The 15751-nt window shown below is 38.7% G+C and overlaps 1 protein-coding gene across 1 annotated transcript in view; it reads left to right on the forward strand.

The window, feature by feature from the left end:
• Positions 1-847: 847 nt before the first annotated feature.
• LOC135481299 (receptor-type tyrosine-protein phosphatase mu-like) overlaps positions 848-15751 on the forward strand; it is a 134222-nt gene continuing 119318 nt past the window's right edge. Inside the window, exons 1-4 of the mRNA XM_064761146.1 lie at positions 848-857; positions 1243-1392; positions 5242-5340; positions 15289-15420. Of these exons, the coding sequence (XP_064617216.1) occupies positions 848-857; positions 1243-1392; positions 5242-5340; positions 15289-15420 (391 nt within the window). The remainder of the gene's footprint in view (positions 858-1242; positions 1393-5241; positions 5341-15288; positions 15421-15751) is intronic.

Here is a 15751-nt window from a genome sequence, read left to right on the forward strand (position 1 = left end):
TATGACAGCACTGATCGCACGAGGCCTGATAATCTTCGTCCACTGAGACACACTGTACTTAAATTCTTGAAAAATTTTACCAGTAAAAGTTTTCCTGAGGGGATTGAGGGGGCAAAACCACTCGGTCAAACGCCAGTGGACTCTGACATTACTTCTTTTACCCCATGCCTGATTAAATATCAGAATTCGGCGAACAGTAACATACAACATTCTTCAAAAGCAATTCACAATTTGGAGTCTGCTGAAAGTTGGAATTGATAATTGATGACCAAACAATTGAACTGTCTGGAGTCATGTACATGTATACCTCAGACCCTCGGATGGTCGTGGGTTTCCCCTGGGCTCTGCCCGGTTACCTCACGCTATAACGCTGGCCGCCGTCGTATAAGTAAAGTATTCTTGAGTACAGTGTGAAACACCGATCAGATGAACAAATCAACGTATCCTTGGGAAGGACAGCATTTTGACGACCGGAAATTGAAAACTGATATTTAAGTATGTAACGTAAGCCCATCAGGAAGGGTTTGCTTGTTCATGTAAAACAATGTCCACAAGTATCAACTGAAGGTTGAAATCGAATAACAAAGCGAGCTATTCAAAGCAAAAGTTAACAGGAAATGTCGACAACGCTTGTGGATGAGAAGTATCTCATGGTTTATTTGAGAAATCTCCACGGGATTTGTTTGTCATCTTCATTTGTTTTTGTTGTTTTTTTTCAAGTAAATGTTACTAGTTTTATTTGTCTTGATTTGGCGTCTTTGAAAGCTGACCTCTTGACAAAGTTGAGTAATACACATTGTAACAGACGGACATCTCACAGACTTTTACTAATTTTGTTTAAGCCATGATGTTAGAGGGTGTATAAATTGCTACTATTTATTCATTTACATGAACTGTCACAATAAAAGCCCTGACTAGGGTAAATTGACATGACGCTGCATTTCATTAGTTACGTGTGACCTCGTGTGACAATTTGCCAACTATCACAGTGTCCCTGCTTTGGTTTTACTCTCCATTCTGTACGTCTTCATTATATAATTATATTATATTCTAACACGTTAAATGTATCAACAAAAGTGAAGTAGCATGTTGAAATCCAGTTACTTTTAGCAGGACAGTAATTTACTTCAAGCCCTGCTTGGTTTTCTTTTTCCCAACGTCAATAAGTCATTGTTATTGTGCAATATTTCAAAGCTTTCCTTCTGGGTAAAACAGCTACATGTCATTCTATTACTTTCGCAGAATGTGTTGACGGTCGATGGAAAAAACATTGTCAAAAGGACTGTAGCCATTGTTGGGCCGACAAATGTGATAAAGATAATGGGGAATGCCCTCTAACTGAAGGAAACCCAAGATGCGATGCTGGCTTCATGGGTGAGAAGTGCTCGACAGGTAAGTGCGTAGAATTCAGTACGACAGAAGGGAAATCCAATATGTGATGCTGGCTACATGTGTAGCATGTACAGGGCACGTAAGTGTGTAGGATTTAGTACAGTAGAGACGAAACACAAGAAGCTACATGGATAGGCAGGTATGTAAGATTCAGTATTACAGAGAGTAAAGTCAGTATGTGGTGCTGGCTACATGTGTAACGGACGCAGGACAGGTAAGTGTTTAGGATTCTGTACAATGTAAATGGACATATTATCCTCAAATACATGACCTCCAAATTAAAGTGAAAGACAGCACCACACTAATGTTTATGTCCACTGAAAGGCTATCATTGAAAGTGTCTTAAACTGGCAGTACATATTTTTTAGCTCTTTTTTAATCTAGTCAGAGTTAAATGAAACTTTGTCTTGATATAGCTTTAGCACGTCTCTCGAGAGCAAGGTGACATCACACTACCTCTAGGTCTGTAACGTCGCAGGTATTTTCCGTATAAAAGTCTAAGCAGCAGCCTATGACATATAAAAGTTGTGGATTTGGCGATGAAGGCCCAAGTTATCAATATAGTTTTCTCAGAAATTGGACATACTGGAAGAATACTTCTTCCACTGCTTGAACTGTTGATATAGTAGACCTACCATATCATTTACAAGGAACTCCAGAGACCCTGTATAAATAGCCAGCTGCAGACGCACGGCCGGGGTATTCCTGGTTCAGGTTGTAGCCTCCGGAGGGATTGTGCTGGTGATTTTGACCCCAGTTAAATGTTTACAAAATTACAATAGGATTGTTGTTAGAATTATGCTCAAAAACAAACGGAAACATGTTCTGAAACAAAATGGAAATAAATGTAAGCACCACTGACGTTGATCTAGGCATTCCACTCTAGCGGTGGCTTCAGGGAAGAAAGCTGTGCTGACCCAGTTATCGCAAATATGGCGTTTCAATAGTTTTACTGCATTTTAAAATGGAAAACAGAAAAAAATATCCCTTGCATGCGACAAACGGAGCAAAAAAATGCATTTGGGGAGAGGAATGAGGTTTTGGCCCGGACGGTTTGCTACTGTCGGACATAATTTGTGACACCGCCGTTGAGTATTACACGGCTTGAAAATCATCTACTTTACGTCGTCTGTGGTGGTTCACAAATGATACAGACCTGTCTCACAACACTTCGTGAAATGGCCCTTCACCTAGACGGAACTAAATTGTTGTACACAATATCAAAATGATGTCTTATGCAGTAGTTCTGTGTTATCATATGTCGCTTGATGGAGTGGATGGGTAAACGCTACGTCACAGCTTAGGCCGCGCAAACTTATAGCAACGTGTTTGACTGGATAAAATTCTAAAGATGGTTGACTCGTCTCACACCAGCAATTTTGTGCAATAATGTTATTTTGTTTTACATATTATTCCGTAAAATCTCATTAAAACAATAAAGTATGATCCTTTTTAGACCGCTTGAGAATCCTGCTTTCGATTGAAATATGTTTGGCAAGGTGCTGTCCTGTCCTTTAATTGAATGAATGTTGAGATTTGAGCTTTAATATGTCTCAAGGGGACCAAGTCTGACCAAGTGGTGTACTCCAAATGTTTGCTCTCTTATATATAAAAAAGAACAACATATAAATGTCACTTATTGTTTTTAACAGATCGCCTATTCCTTGACACAGAAAGCTAAAACCACCAAATTATTATGATGTTCCTTTTTTTAAGCCTGTGAGGCAGGTACTTATGGCCACGACTGTAACGAGACCTGTGGATCATGTGCAAGTGGACCAAGCAGTTGTAACACTACATCCGGCCACTGTCGGGGTAATCCCAGATGCATGCCGGGATATTCTGGTTTGAAGTGTAAAACAGGTCAGTCAGGAATAATGTTTTACATGCTTCTTTCTTATATATCACCGGGTTTTTTTATCATTTATATGTATTAATTTTTACAAATTATTTAAGGAAATGGTGATCATGTTTTTTTGGAAATGGATCACCGCTTCATTGTTTACGTGGGGTAATTATAGGTTGTGCGTAGTTCCGAGTTGAGTCTTTTTATACCAAAACCTCCATGGGAATGACTGGCCATATGTACGCAAGAAATATAATTGTATCTCATCACTGTTACGATTATACACACTTTTGCGTACTTGTGTATCCAGTGGCCGGTTGTTTAATAGTGTACTAATAGTTAAACCAGGCATAAATGTTAATACTGATCTTGGTCTAAAACAAAGCTGAATGCACTGTGGCCCTGACTAATGTTAATACCGGGCTTAACTGCTATTATATAGTTTTGAACAACTATGCCCAGAACTTTTGCAACTTTTGTCTGGTCCCGGTCTTACTAACAGGTGTCGTAGACTTATGCGTGTTTGTAATATTGCATTGAATCGAAGCTAATTAACCACTGTATGTTAGAGCAATTATGTCGTAGTGTACTTTACAGCTATTACCTTTGCTAAAGGATTGATTTGAATGATCAGTGTTTTAACAACGTGCTCAAGAATTTTGCTCACGTAGATAGGCGAAGGAAACCGGAGTAACCCAGACCTTTGACAGAAAATTTGCAAACCGGACATAAAAAGCCGCTGTGTAAACAGCCTGAACGGACATTGAACACGCAACCTCAATGGTCAAGAGTCAAGTACTCACAGGGAGTACAGGGAGTAGCTTTTCCCATCTCAGCTAGCGAGGCCCCCCACACTGCCAAAGGAGGTTACACGCGTTTGCCTGTGCCCAAACAGGGCATGTTTGTTATGTTTTATATCTATTATAAATGTCAGCTTCCTCTCCGGCCGTACGTGGGAAGATCTGTCATCAGTCTGCGGATGGCTCAGGCCCAGGCTCTGTCCCCTTTCCTCCCACGTTGGGAGTACGCAGGGAATATCCATGTATCTCATCACTGTGACGATCATACAAACTTTTTCGTACTTGTGTATCCGGTGGCCGGTTGTTTAATAGTGTACTAAAAGTTAAACCAGGCTTAAATGTTAATACTGGTCTTGTCCTAATACAAAACTAAATGCACTGTGGCCCTGGCTAAAGTTAATACCGGGCTTAACTGCTATTAGATACTTTTGAACAACTGGGCCCAGAACTTCTGGAACTTTTGTCTGGTCCCGGTCTTACCAACATGTGTCCGAGACTTTTGCGTCTTAGTAATATTGCACTGAATGAAAGCTAATTCAGTCCATACAAAACAGAGGCAGAATCTTTTACGCCATTCTTGTGATACATCTACTGTATGCTAAAGCAATTATGCCGTAGTGTACATTACAGTTATTACCTTTGCCAAAGGAATTTTCTCACGTCACCCAGACCTTTGACAGAAAAGTTGCAAACCAGACTTAAAAAGCCGCTGTGTAAACAGCTTGAGCGGACATTGAACACGCAACCTCAATGGCCAAGAGCCAAGTACTCACAGGGAGTCACAGCTTTAACCATCTCAGCTAGCGCCCCCCCCCCCCCACACTGCCAGAGAAGGTTACAGGCTTTTGCGCCCAAACCAGGCATGTTTGTTATGTTTTATATATATTAAAAATGTCAGCTTCCTCTCTGGCCATGCGTGGGAAGATCTGCCATCAACCTGCGGATAGTCGTGGGTTTCGCCCGGGTTCTGTCCCTTTTCTCCCACAATAATGTTGGCCTCCGTCGTATAAAGAAATATTCTTTAGTACGGCGTAAAACATCAATCAAATAAATAAATACATAAATATCAATGTCAGGTGCATCCAAGACGACAACAACTACCACTTCCTGCTTGCGTGCGTAGCCTGTGTATCTTGATACATTACAACATCACTGAAATGACTTGTAAATCGAGCTTTATTTTCTGTTTTTACTTGAATTAAGCCTGTGAGGCGGGTAAATATGGCCACGACTGTAACGAGACCTGTGGATCGTGTGCAAGTGGACCAGACAGCTGTAACAGGACATCCGGGGACTGCCAGGGTGAACCCAGATGCAAGCCGGGATATTCTGGTTTGAAATGTAAAACAGGTGAGACGGGAATATCTTGTTTTTTACATGTTTCTCTTTTACATTTCCCTAGATTTACTGATCGTTTATATCTATGTTTTGTATATATTCTTTTGGGAACTTTGTGATAGAGGTTTTTGGTGAAAATGATCTCGTGATATCTACTCGGGATACTCCTTTATGGTTTATGAGTGGTGTGCGTATGTCGGACGCCTAGATTGTTGACAAGTGGGATAATGCAAAAGTGGTCCCAGTTGACGATTTTTTTATACCGACATTTCTATGGGCATAATGTGGATTTTATGCTAGTGCCCGTTATCTATACGGGTCATTAAGTCATATTTTAACGCATCGTTTTTCTAATGCTGGAATCTTTGGTCATCATATATCCAAATCAATGTGTTCAAAGGATACGTCTTGATATTTACAACTGCTGTAAAATCGGATTTCAATTGGAAGAATATTCCTGCATATTTTGGGGTGATCTGATCTAGAATACTATGAAGCATTCTTATCTTTGTCTTCTTTTTTTTCATGTCGCTGTTTTTTCTAGTGGTCATATGTCTATCTAATATTCTTCAGCTTGTGATAATGGTACATATGGAATAAATCGTTCGGAAACTTCCGGGTCCTGTGTTGAGGGCCCCAGTGCCTGTAAAACGTCATCCGGGCTCCGTCCGCGCAGAGAAAATCAGACTGTATGCATGCCGGGATATATCAAAGGAAAATGCGATGCTTTTTTGTTGTATAATGTAAAGCCACAATATGTTATTTGGGACAATGGTTTTGGTGCTGAAGTATGGAAGCATACGTTATCTTTGTAACATGATCTTCCTGAAGTATTTACTTGCTTATTTATTTGGTTGGTTTCTTTTACGCTGTACTCAAGAATATTTCACTCATACGACGGTGGCCAGCATTATTGTGGGGGGAAATCAGGCAGAGCTTGGAGCAAGCCCACGACTATCTGCAAGATGTTGGAAGACCTTCCCACGTAGGGCCGCAGAGGAAGCCAGCATGAGCTGGACTTGAACTCGCCACCACCGCATTGGTGGTAGGGTTTCTGTATGTTCTCAGTATTTTGTGTGTGGTCAGTTACTGAAAGAAGTTCATCAATATATATTCCAATGGCCGTGTTATTGCGCATGTGATTCGCTTCGTACCGATTATAGCGGTTTAATAGATGTCAATCCAATTAAACTTTTGTGGCGATCAATCAGTGTGCTAACGTCAACATAGACATTATAGTTTTGAAACATAATTCGTTATAGGAGTTTTTATTGTCGCGACTTGCCAATGTGTACCCATATTCACCAGTTTGGTGTCAAGCTATCTCCATGCACTTGTAATACCGACAGCCTTTTTCGTTGAGCTCGTTCTGTTCCGTTCTTTACACATACTAAGCAAGCCATTTCACTTTAAAGGAAAAAACCGGATGAAAATAATGAAGTGAGCATCAAAAGAAAGCTAGCTGAAAATTATCTCTAAAATTTACATATTTATTTTGACTTTTTTTTCGCGGAATTAAATGCTGCCACTGTTAAATGTTTGACTGTGTGAACAATACTGCCAGTGGCAATGCACTCTAGGGTCTCATAATATTTCTATATTAATTTCACCTTGTAGGACCATACTGATAAAAAAAATAACATTACACAAGTAATTTTTTACTTGTGGGTAATAAGAAATATTCCAACATTGAAAGTGGTGTTCAGTATGGAGAGAAACTTCAGAGTACCTAAACATTATTATTGTTAAAATGTTAAAAATTAATTTAAAATTTTTGGGACAGTTTTTAGCTGATTGTGATGAGCTATGTGTATTATATTTATTTTAGCTTTCTTTCACTTTAAGACTCAGTTCTACATTTATTTTTTTTTTTGCCTTAGATACACGGTATACAATGTAGTTTTCAATGGAAAACGCCCTGATAAGCATGACTTACTCTGCATACCATGTTGTCAATTGTTGTCTGTAAATTATAACTAAGCCACGGTGTTAAAGAGTTAGGACTTTACAAATTAGATATCCGAAATTTTTGCAAAACTGCTGGAACATGATTAAACTAGTGACAGGAATACATGTACATATTGATACCACTGTCTTTATCACTCTTGGTTTCAGAATGTGCGAATGGTTTTTGGGGCGGGGACTGTGCTTTGGAGTGTGGTAACTGTTATAACGGTAGTGTATGTAACAAGACGTCTGGGGAATGTCCCGTTACCCTGGGGAATTCATCGTGTGCACCTGGATACGTGTATACAGACATAACGTGTCTCACCCGTGAGTACATCATATCAGGACATAACATTGCGCTATATCAGTTTGATATTATCAAATCTGTTTCTAGCTGCGACAAGCCACTGTGTCAGTCACTCTCGTCGAATTTGTGACATCCTATCCTTTGAAGAGACACATTGCTGACTGTGAAAAAAAATGTGCTGTTATTTAAGACGCTCTCTCCATAAAGTTGAAGTCTACTGACATTTGTCTGACTTTGAGTGAACAATGAAATGTTCAGTTTTATCCGGGGCTTCCCTTCAACCATAATTCACTAACGTCTCTATATTTAGATGATGGACGATGGCGCACTTTTTTGACTGGGTTATCTCCCCTTGTTGTCTAGACGAAGGGAGATGTTTGGCGAACTTCAAATGTCGGAGACCTGCCATGTAACTTCAGTTATGTAGTACAGTTGTTACGACCTAAACTGTGTGTATTATAAAGAGATGGCTTATTCGAAATGCACGACAGTTTAGCCGCACAAAAAAGTAACCAAAACCAGCAGATTTTATTTTACAACAATTTATTAGCTTTAACAAGAACAGATAATAATCCCTATACAAATACTAAAGTACTTAAATTTAACAAGAAAGGATAGCAGTATCTATACAAATACTAAAGTACTTACGGTGTCAAGTCCAAACGGACGCATATATTCCACAATATATACCACACAGGCATAAATGCTCAGAGGCAAATTCACAAGAGGGAAAATCCACAGTATAACTGAGTGTATGACGAAATATACACAAAATTCCACAGACAGGGTCCGTGTACTAATAAGCACTGTGTATACACGAGCACAAATTAAACATACAAGTTCAGACTGAACAAGTGCTCGGTGGAGATAGGATATAACAAAGCCAGAGGCCATAAAGACACCGAAATTCAGCACAAAAGGTCTACTAAAGTAATACACAGCAAAAGCATCCAAACTCTCAATAATTCTCCTTTCTCTCCGTTTGACCTGCTTTCATAGGTCTTATATAGCCTGGTGGAATTTTTTAGAATAAGAAAATTCCTGAACACTTGATGTAAACAAACAGGCACCGAACTGAGCGCATTCTGGAATATTCTAAGGTAGAGGCAGACAGCAGGCGCTGAACTCAGCATATGTAAACAGTGGCAAGCTAAATTTATAAACTGACGGCAGTCGTGCACATAACACACCCACCCTTCAAGAAAAAAAAAGTTTTCCTAACTTTTATTTTTTTTACTTACAATATATGTTAAACAATATATGTTAAACAATAATATATACAACATTGTAAAACCACATGTAATTAAACATTTTATACACAACTTATACACGAGACAAGCAATCTGCAATAACATTATCTTTTCCCTTTACATGTTTGATTTCAAGATTGTATTCCTGCAACAATAAACTCCACCGTAACAATCTTTGATTCTTTCCCTTAACTTTCTGTAGAAACACAAGTGGATTGTGATCAGTATTTACAATCACAGGTTGTCTCGAAGCTGTTACATAAACTTCAAAATGTTGCAGAGCTAAAATAACAGACAAACATTCTGTTTTAACTGTTGAATAACTTCTCTGAAACTTGTTAAGTTTACGAGAAAAGAAACAAACTGGATGATCAACACCAAGATTGTCTTCCTGAAGCAAAACAGCACCTACAGCAACATCGTGAAAAATGACATCAGTTGTTGTTGGTACATCCGGAAACAAATTTGAAAACTCAAAAACAAGTTTAGACAGTTGCTGTTGCTGAATGCGTTCCAGATGTTGCAGTTTAGAATCAAGATGTTTTAAGACATCTGAATTCTGAAGCTTTGAAGAATTGAGCTTAGAATCAACCAACTGTTCGCCAATATCATCTGTATTACAGCAACTCTGGTCAATGTCAGCAGCAACAACATTAACAGAATGTACAGTAGTGTTGTCAGTGTCACTTATGTTTACATAGGGTTTCAGCATGTTAATGTGACATAACTGACTTGATTTGCGCCGATCAGGTGTTTTAACAACATAGTTAAACTCACTCAGCTTTTTGTCAACAACATATGGACCAAAGTATCTGACATCAAAGTATTTACCAGGTACAGGTAACAATACTAAAACTTTCTGACCAGGTTGAAATGACCGAAGAACAGATTTCTGATCATATCTACGTTTCATATTCTCCTGAGTACATTCAAGATTGGCTTTAGCCAATTCACATGCTCTGACAAGCTTAGCACGAAAATCAGATACATAATCCAAAAGATTTACATTACTTGTGTCAAACTGTTCCTTGTAAATTAACAAGGGTCCTCTAACAGTATGTCCAAATACTAAATCAAATGGACTGAAACCCAATGATTCTTGCACTGACTCTCGAACAGCAAACATAAGAAATGGAATACCTTCATCCCAGTCTTTCTCTGTATCATAACAATAAGTCTTAATCATGTTCTTTAATGTTTAGTGAAATCTTTCAGTTGCACCTTGACTTTCTTGGTGGTAGGCAGACGACTTGTATTGTTCAATGCCTAACTGGTACATAACTTGCTGAAAAATACCAGACATAAAGTTTGAACCTTGATCAGACTGTATGGATTTGGGTAAACCAAACAGAGTAAAAAAACCTTGTTAAAGCTTTGTCAACAGACTTGGTGTTTTTATTCCTTAAAGGAACAGCCTCGGGAAATCTGGTTGCTGTACACATAATAGTTAACACATACTGATTCCCAGACTTCGTCCTAGGTAGAGGGCCTACACAATCAATCAATATTTTGCTGAATGGCTCTTGAAAAGCTGGTACAGGCTCTAATGGTGCCTTAGGAATAGTCTGATTAGGCTTACCCACTACCTGGCATGTATGACATGATTTACAAAACTGGGTTACATCTCCCTTTAATCCTGGCCAAAAGTGGTTCAGTATCCTGTAGTAGGTCTTGTTAACACCCAAGTGACCAGCTAATGGCATTTCATGTGCCATACGTAAAATTTCAGTTCGCTATGCGTTAGGTACAACAATCTGATGTTTAACAGCCCAGTCATCATCAACAGATACATCAGGTGGTCTCCATTTACGCATACGTATAGCAGACTTGACATAATAACACACAGGTTCAGATGAAATAACACAAGCATCGAGAGCTCTGTCAAACAAACATGAAATTTCTGGGTCTTTATGCTGTTCAGTTACAAGCTGATGTTTAGAAACATGTGATATGTCACTAGGTGTACAATGGTCTGATTCATCATTATCTATGCTGTCGCCTTTAGTAAACATTTGTGTAAGAAATGTATCTTGTAAGTCCGTTACTGTGTTTTTGCCGTTATCAGAAAGTTTGTTTGACATAGACCTCGTTACAGCCCAAGAGGGATAGAAATCTGGAATTTCTTTCTCAACAGGATCAACAGTTTGATTTAAACAAGGTTTATCAGTCACAATGGGATTAACCATTACTTTGTCACCAGCAAGATCATTACCAAGTAGTAGATGAATTCCTTTAAAAGGCAAAGTAGGCATAATGCCGACAGTAACAGGACCCGAAATAATATCTGATGACAAGTAAGCTTTGTGAAGAGGCACAGATTCAAATTCAGCAGAGCTTACACCTCTAATTAATACATTTGATCCAGAATATGACTCATCAGAAAATGGCAAAACATCTTGTAACAATAAAGACTGAGAAGCTCCAGTATCTCTTAATACCCTGATCTTCGTATCACAAGACATGTCACTTTTAAGTGAGACTTTACCGTCACAAATAAATGGCTCAAAAACCTTTATAACATTATCCTGTGAATTCTGTGTACAATCTACTGGCGGAGTCTTAACATAATCAAATGCATCAACATTGTTTACTATGTCAGACTTTCTAGCAGTAACACACAAACCAGTAGGCTTGGAGCCACCCTCTGCTGTTGCCTTCTCTTTAAACCATAACCATTTGATATGACATGGCCTGTTTTGGTGGGCCTGAATTTGAGTCAAATGAACCGCTGGAAAAGGGTTGAGGCTTTCTAAATGTAGAAGGCTTTTTCTGAAATGAGACCTTATGTGTAACTGTGTAAGTATCGGCCATAGTGGCTGCTGCTTCTAATGTATCAGCCTCTTTGTCCTCAATGAAAGTTCTGACATCATCATTAATACACCTTTTAAAGTCTTCAATCAGAATAATCTGTTTCAACTTTTCATAATTATTATCTACGCTTTTAGCATAACACCATCGCTCAAACAATTGTTCCTTCTGCCTAGCAAATTCAATGTAAGTCTGATCTCTTTTCTCAAAATTTCTAAATTTCTGCCGATAGGCCTCTGGCACAAGCTCATATCTTTTTAAGATAACATCTTTCACAAAATCATAATCTGCAGCCTGTTCTGTTGATAACTCTGTGTATATATCCATAGCTTTGCCAGTTAACACACTCTGTAAAAGGGTAGTCCAAAACGTTTTAGGCCACTCTAAATTTTGAGCAATCTTCTCAAACTGTAGAAAATATTTATCTACATTAGTCTCACGAAATTTTGGCACCAATCTTATGTTTCTAGCGACGTCAAATTTTGGAGGGATATCAGAAAAACTTAAGCCAGACCTATCTCCTTCTAGTTTCCTTGCTTCAATTTCGCTCTGAAGTCTCAATTTCTCCTATTCGAACACTCTTTCATTTTCCCTTTCTCTAAACAATCTTTCATTTTCCCTTTCTTTAAACAATCTTTCATCTTCCTTTTCTTTAAACCATCTTTCATTTTCCTTTTCTTTAAACAATCTTTCTTTTTCATTTTCTTTTTTTTTAAACAATCTTTCTTTTTCCTTCAGTTCTAACTCCTTCATCTGGGCTCTGTCCGCGCAGAGAAAACCAGACTGTATGCATGCCGGGATACTCGAAAGAAAAATGCGACACTTTTTTGTTGCATAATGAAAAGCCACAATATGTTATTTGGGACAATGGTTTTGGTGCTGACGTCTGGAAGCATACATAATCTTTGTAACATGGTCTTCCTAAAGTATTTACTTGCTTATTTATTTGGTTGGTTTCTTTTACGCTGTACTCAAGAATATTTCACTCATACGACGGTGGCCAGCATTATGGTGAGGGGAAACCAGGCAGAGCTTGGAGCAAGCCCACGACTATCTGCAAGATGCTGGCAGACCTTCCACGTACGGCCGCAGAGGAAGCCAGCATGAGCTGGACTTGAACTCACCACTACCGTATTAGTGGTGGGGTTTCTGTATGTTCTCAGTATTTTGTGTGTGGTCAGTTACTGAAAGAAGTTCATCAATATATATTCGAATGACCGTGTTATTGCGCATGTGATTCGCTTCGTACCGATTATAGCGGTTTGATAGATGTCAACCCAATTAAACTTTTGTGGCGATCAATCAGTGTGCTAACGTCAACATAGACATTATAGTTTTGAAATATAATTCTTTATAGGAGTTTTTGTTGTCGCGACTTGCCAATGTGTACCCATAATCACCAGTCTGGTGTCAAGCTATCTCAATGCACCTGTAATACCGACAGCCTTTTTCGTTGAGCTCGTTCTGTTCCGTTCTTTACACATACTAAGCAAGCCATTTCACTTTAAAGGAAAAAACCGGATGAAAATAATGAAGTGAAGATCAAAAGAAAGCTAGCTAAAAATTATCTCTAAAATTTACATATTTATTTTGACTTTTTTTCGCGGAATTCGCGCCACTGTTAAATGTTTGACTGTGTGAACAATACTGCCAGTGGCAAGGCACTGTAGGGTCTCATAACATTTCTTCATTAATTTCGCCTTGTAGGACTATACTGATAAAAAAAATAACATTGCATAAGTAAGTTTTTACTTGTGGGTAATAAGAAATATTCCAACATTGAAAGTGGTGTTCAGTATGGAGAGAAACTTCAGAGTACCTAAACATTATTATTGTTAAAATGTTAAAAATTAATTTGAAATTTTTGGACAGTTTTCAGCTGATTGTGATGAGCTATGTGTATTATTTTTATTGTAGCTTTCTTTCACTTTAAGACTCAGTTCTATATTTATTGTTTTTTTGCCTTAGATACACGGTATACAATGTAGTTTTCAATGGAAAACGCCCTGATAAGCATGACTTGCTCTGCATACCATGTTGTCAATTGTTGTCTGTAAATTATAACTAAGCCACGGTGTTAAAGAGTTAGGACTTTACAAATTTGATATCCGAAATTTTTGCAAAACTGCTGGAACATGATTAAACTAGAGACAGGAATACATGTACATATTGATACCACTGTCTTTATCACTCTTGGTTTCAGAATGTGCGAATGGTTTTTGGGGCGGGGACTGTGCTTTGGAGTGTGGTAACTGTTATAACGGTAGTGTATGTAACAAGACATCTGGGGTATGTCCCGTTACCCTGGGGAATTCATCGTGTGCACCTGGATACGTGTATACAGACATAACGTGTCTCACCCGTGAGTACACCATATGAAGACATAACATTGCGCTATGTCAGTTTGATATTATCAAATCTGTTTTTAGCTGCGACAAGCCACTGTGTCAGTCATTCTCGTCGAATTTGTGACATCCTATCCTTTGAAGAGACATATTGCTGGCGGGGAAAATGTGCTGTTATTTAAGACGCTCTCTCCATAAAGTTGAAGTCTACTGACATTTGTCTGCCTTTGAGTGAACAATGACATGTTCAGTTTTATCCGGGGCTTCCCTTCAACCAGAAATTCACTAACGTCTCTATATTTAGATGATGGACGATGGCGCACTTTTTTGACTGGGTTATCTCCCCTTGTTGTCTAGACGAAGGGAGATGTTTGGCGAACTTCAAATGTCGGAGACCTGCCATGTAACTTCAGTTATGTAGTACAGTTCGTTGAGAATTAAGAATTCTTTATGTTACATTATCGATAAAAAGGAAGATCCTATATAGTCTACTAGACCTCAATATAATTCGCTTTCAATGTGTCATTGTTTATATGTGCGATCCACAAGCAAAGGTTGTATCGTGGGAATCTTTGTGCTGCCTGATTTACATGTTATCTCGCTTTACACCAGTGACGAATTTCCCCTTTTCAGTTCTCTTAATTGTAATTTTTCGGAAATTATAGGCCGAGGCGGTCTAGTTAGGAGTCAAATGCAACTCATTTTTACATTTAGTTTAAATGGAAAGACCGCATGAAATCGGCGTGGGCATCACTAAATACATCACTTAAAACTAGACAAAAATGTACTTTAATTTTTTTTTTTTAGATTTTTGTGAAAAGAATTAAAGGCGCCCAAACATTTTAATTCTAGGGTGCGCTTTACGGACCAAACTATCAGAGGTTAGGAACTCTGACATCGCAGGAAATTTTTTCGACTTTAATAACGACACTGACTGTTAGAATAACTCTTTTTACCCATGAGCGAAAGATTACTGAAATAATGTTACCAAAAAATGCCTTCCTTCTGGTGAACATCAGGAAAAAAAGAGGATGTGACGTCAGAGTTCCTAGATACCGTCAGTATGGCTCATAACGCCCACCATAGTTTTCAAACATTTGAATGCCTTTCAACATTCTTAAAAAAATCTGAAAATCTGCCCCTTCAACATAGACCATTGACGTAACGTGTGTCTTGGATGCAACACGGCATCGAGTTTTGTCACAGCTATTGCGAATGCTACAGAACGCTGAACACTTGTTTTACACTCCCTTAGCGTGCGAATCCGGATCATGGGGAGACAACTGCTCCCAGCAATGTAACCAAGGCTGTGGAACACGATGTAACATTACCAATGGGTTATGTCAGAGAGGATGCCCTGACGGCTTTGTGGATGACAACTGTAAAGGTACATAAATATACTTACTTACCTTTATTTATTTAACTGATGTTTTACGCCGTACTCACGAATATTTCATTTATGCGACCGCGGCGAATATTATATGGTGGGATGAACCCAGACAGAGCGGGCGTTCTATGTCTGCTGTTTAATTTTCAGAAAAGCGATTGTCTTTTCATTTTTTTATGAAAAAGTAACCTTAAACACGTTGCGTGTGGGGATGAGGCGGGAACCAGTAATGAAAATATGTGGTGGCAGCAGAAAATGTGTTGTTAATGTTCATGTTGTTGGTTTATTTTGGGGGGGGGGGGGGCTCCGTGGCTCATTTGCTTAGTGCGCT

Source organism: Liolophura sinensis, unplaced genomic scaffold (genome assembly GCF_032854445.1).
Source record: "Liolophura sinensis isolate JHLJ2023 unplaced genomic scaffold, CUHK_Ljap_v2 scaffold_15, whole genome shotgun sequence".
Classification (NCBI taxonomy): domain Eukaryota; kingdom Metazoa; phylum Mollusca; class Polyplacophora; order Chitonida; family Chitonidae; genus Liolophura; species Liolophura sinensis.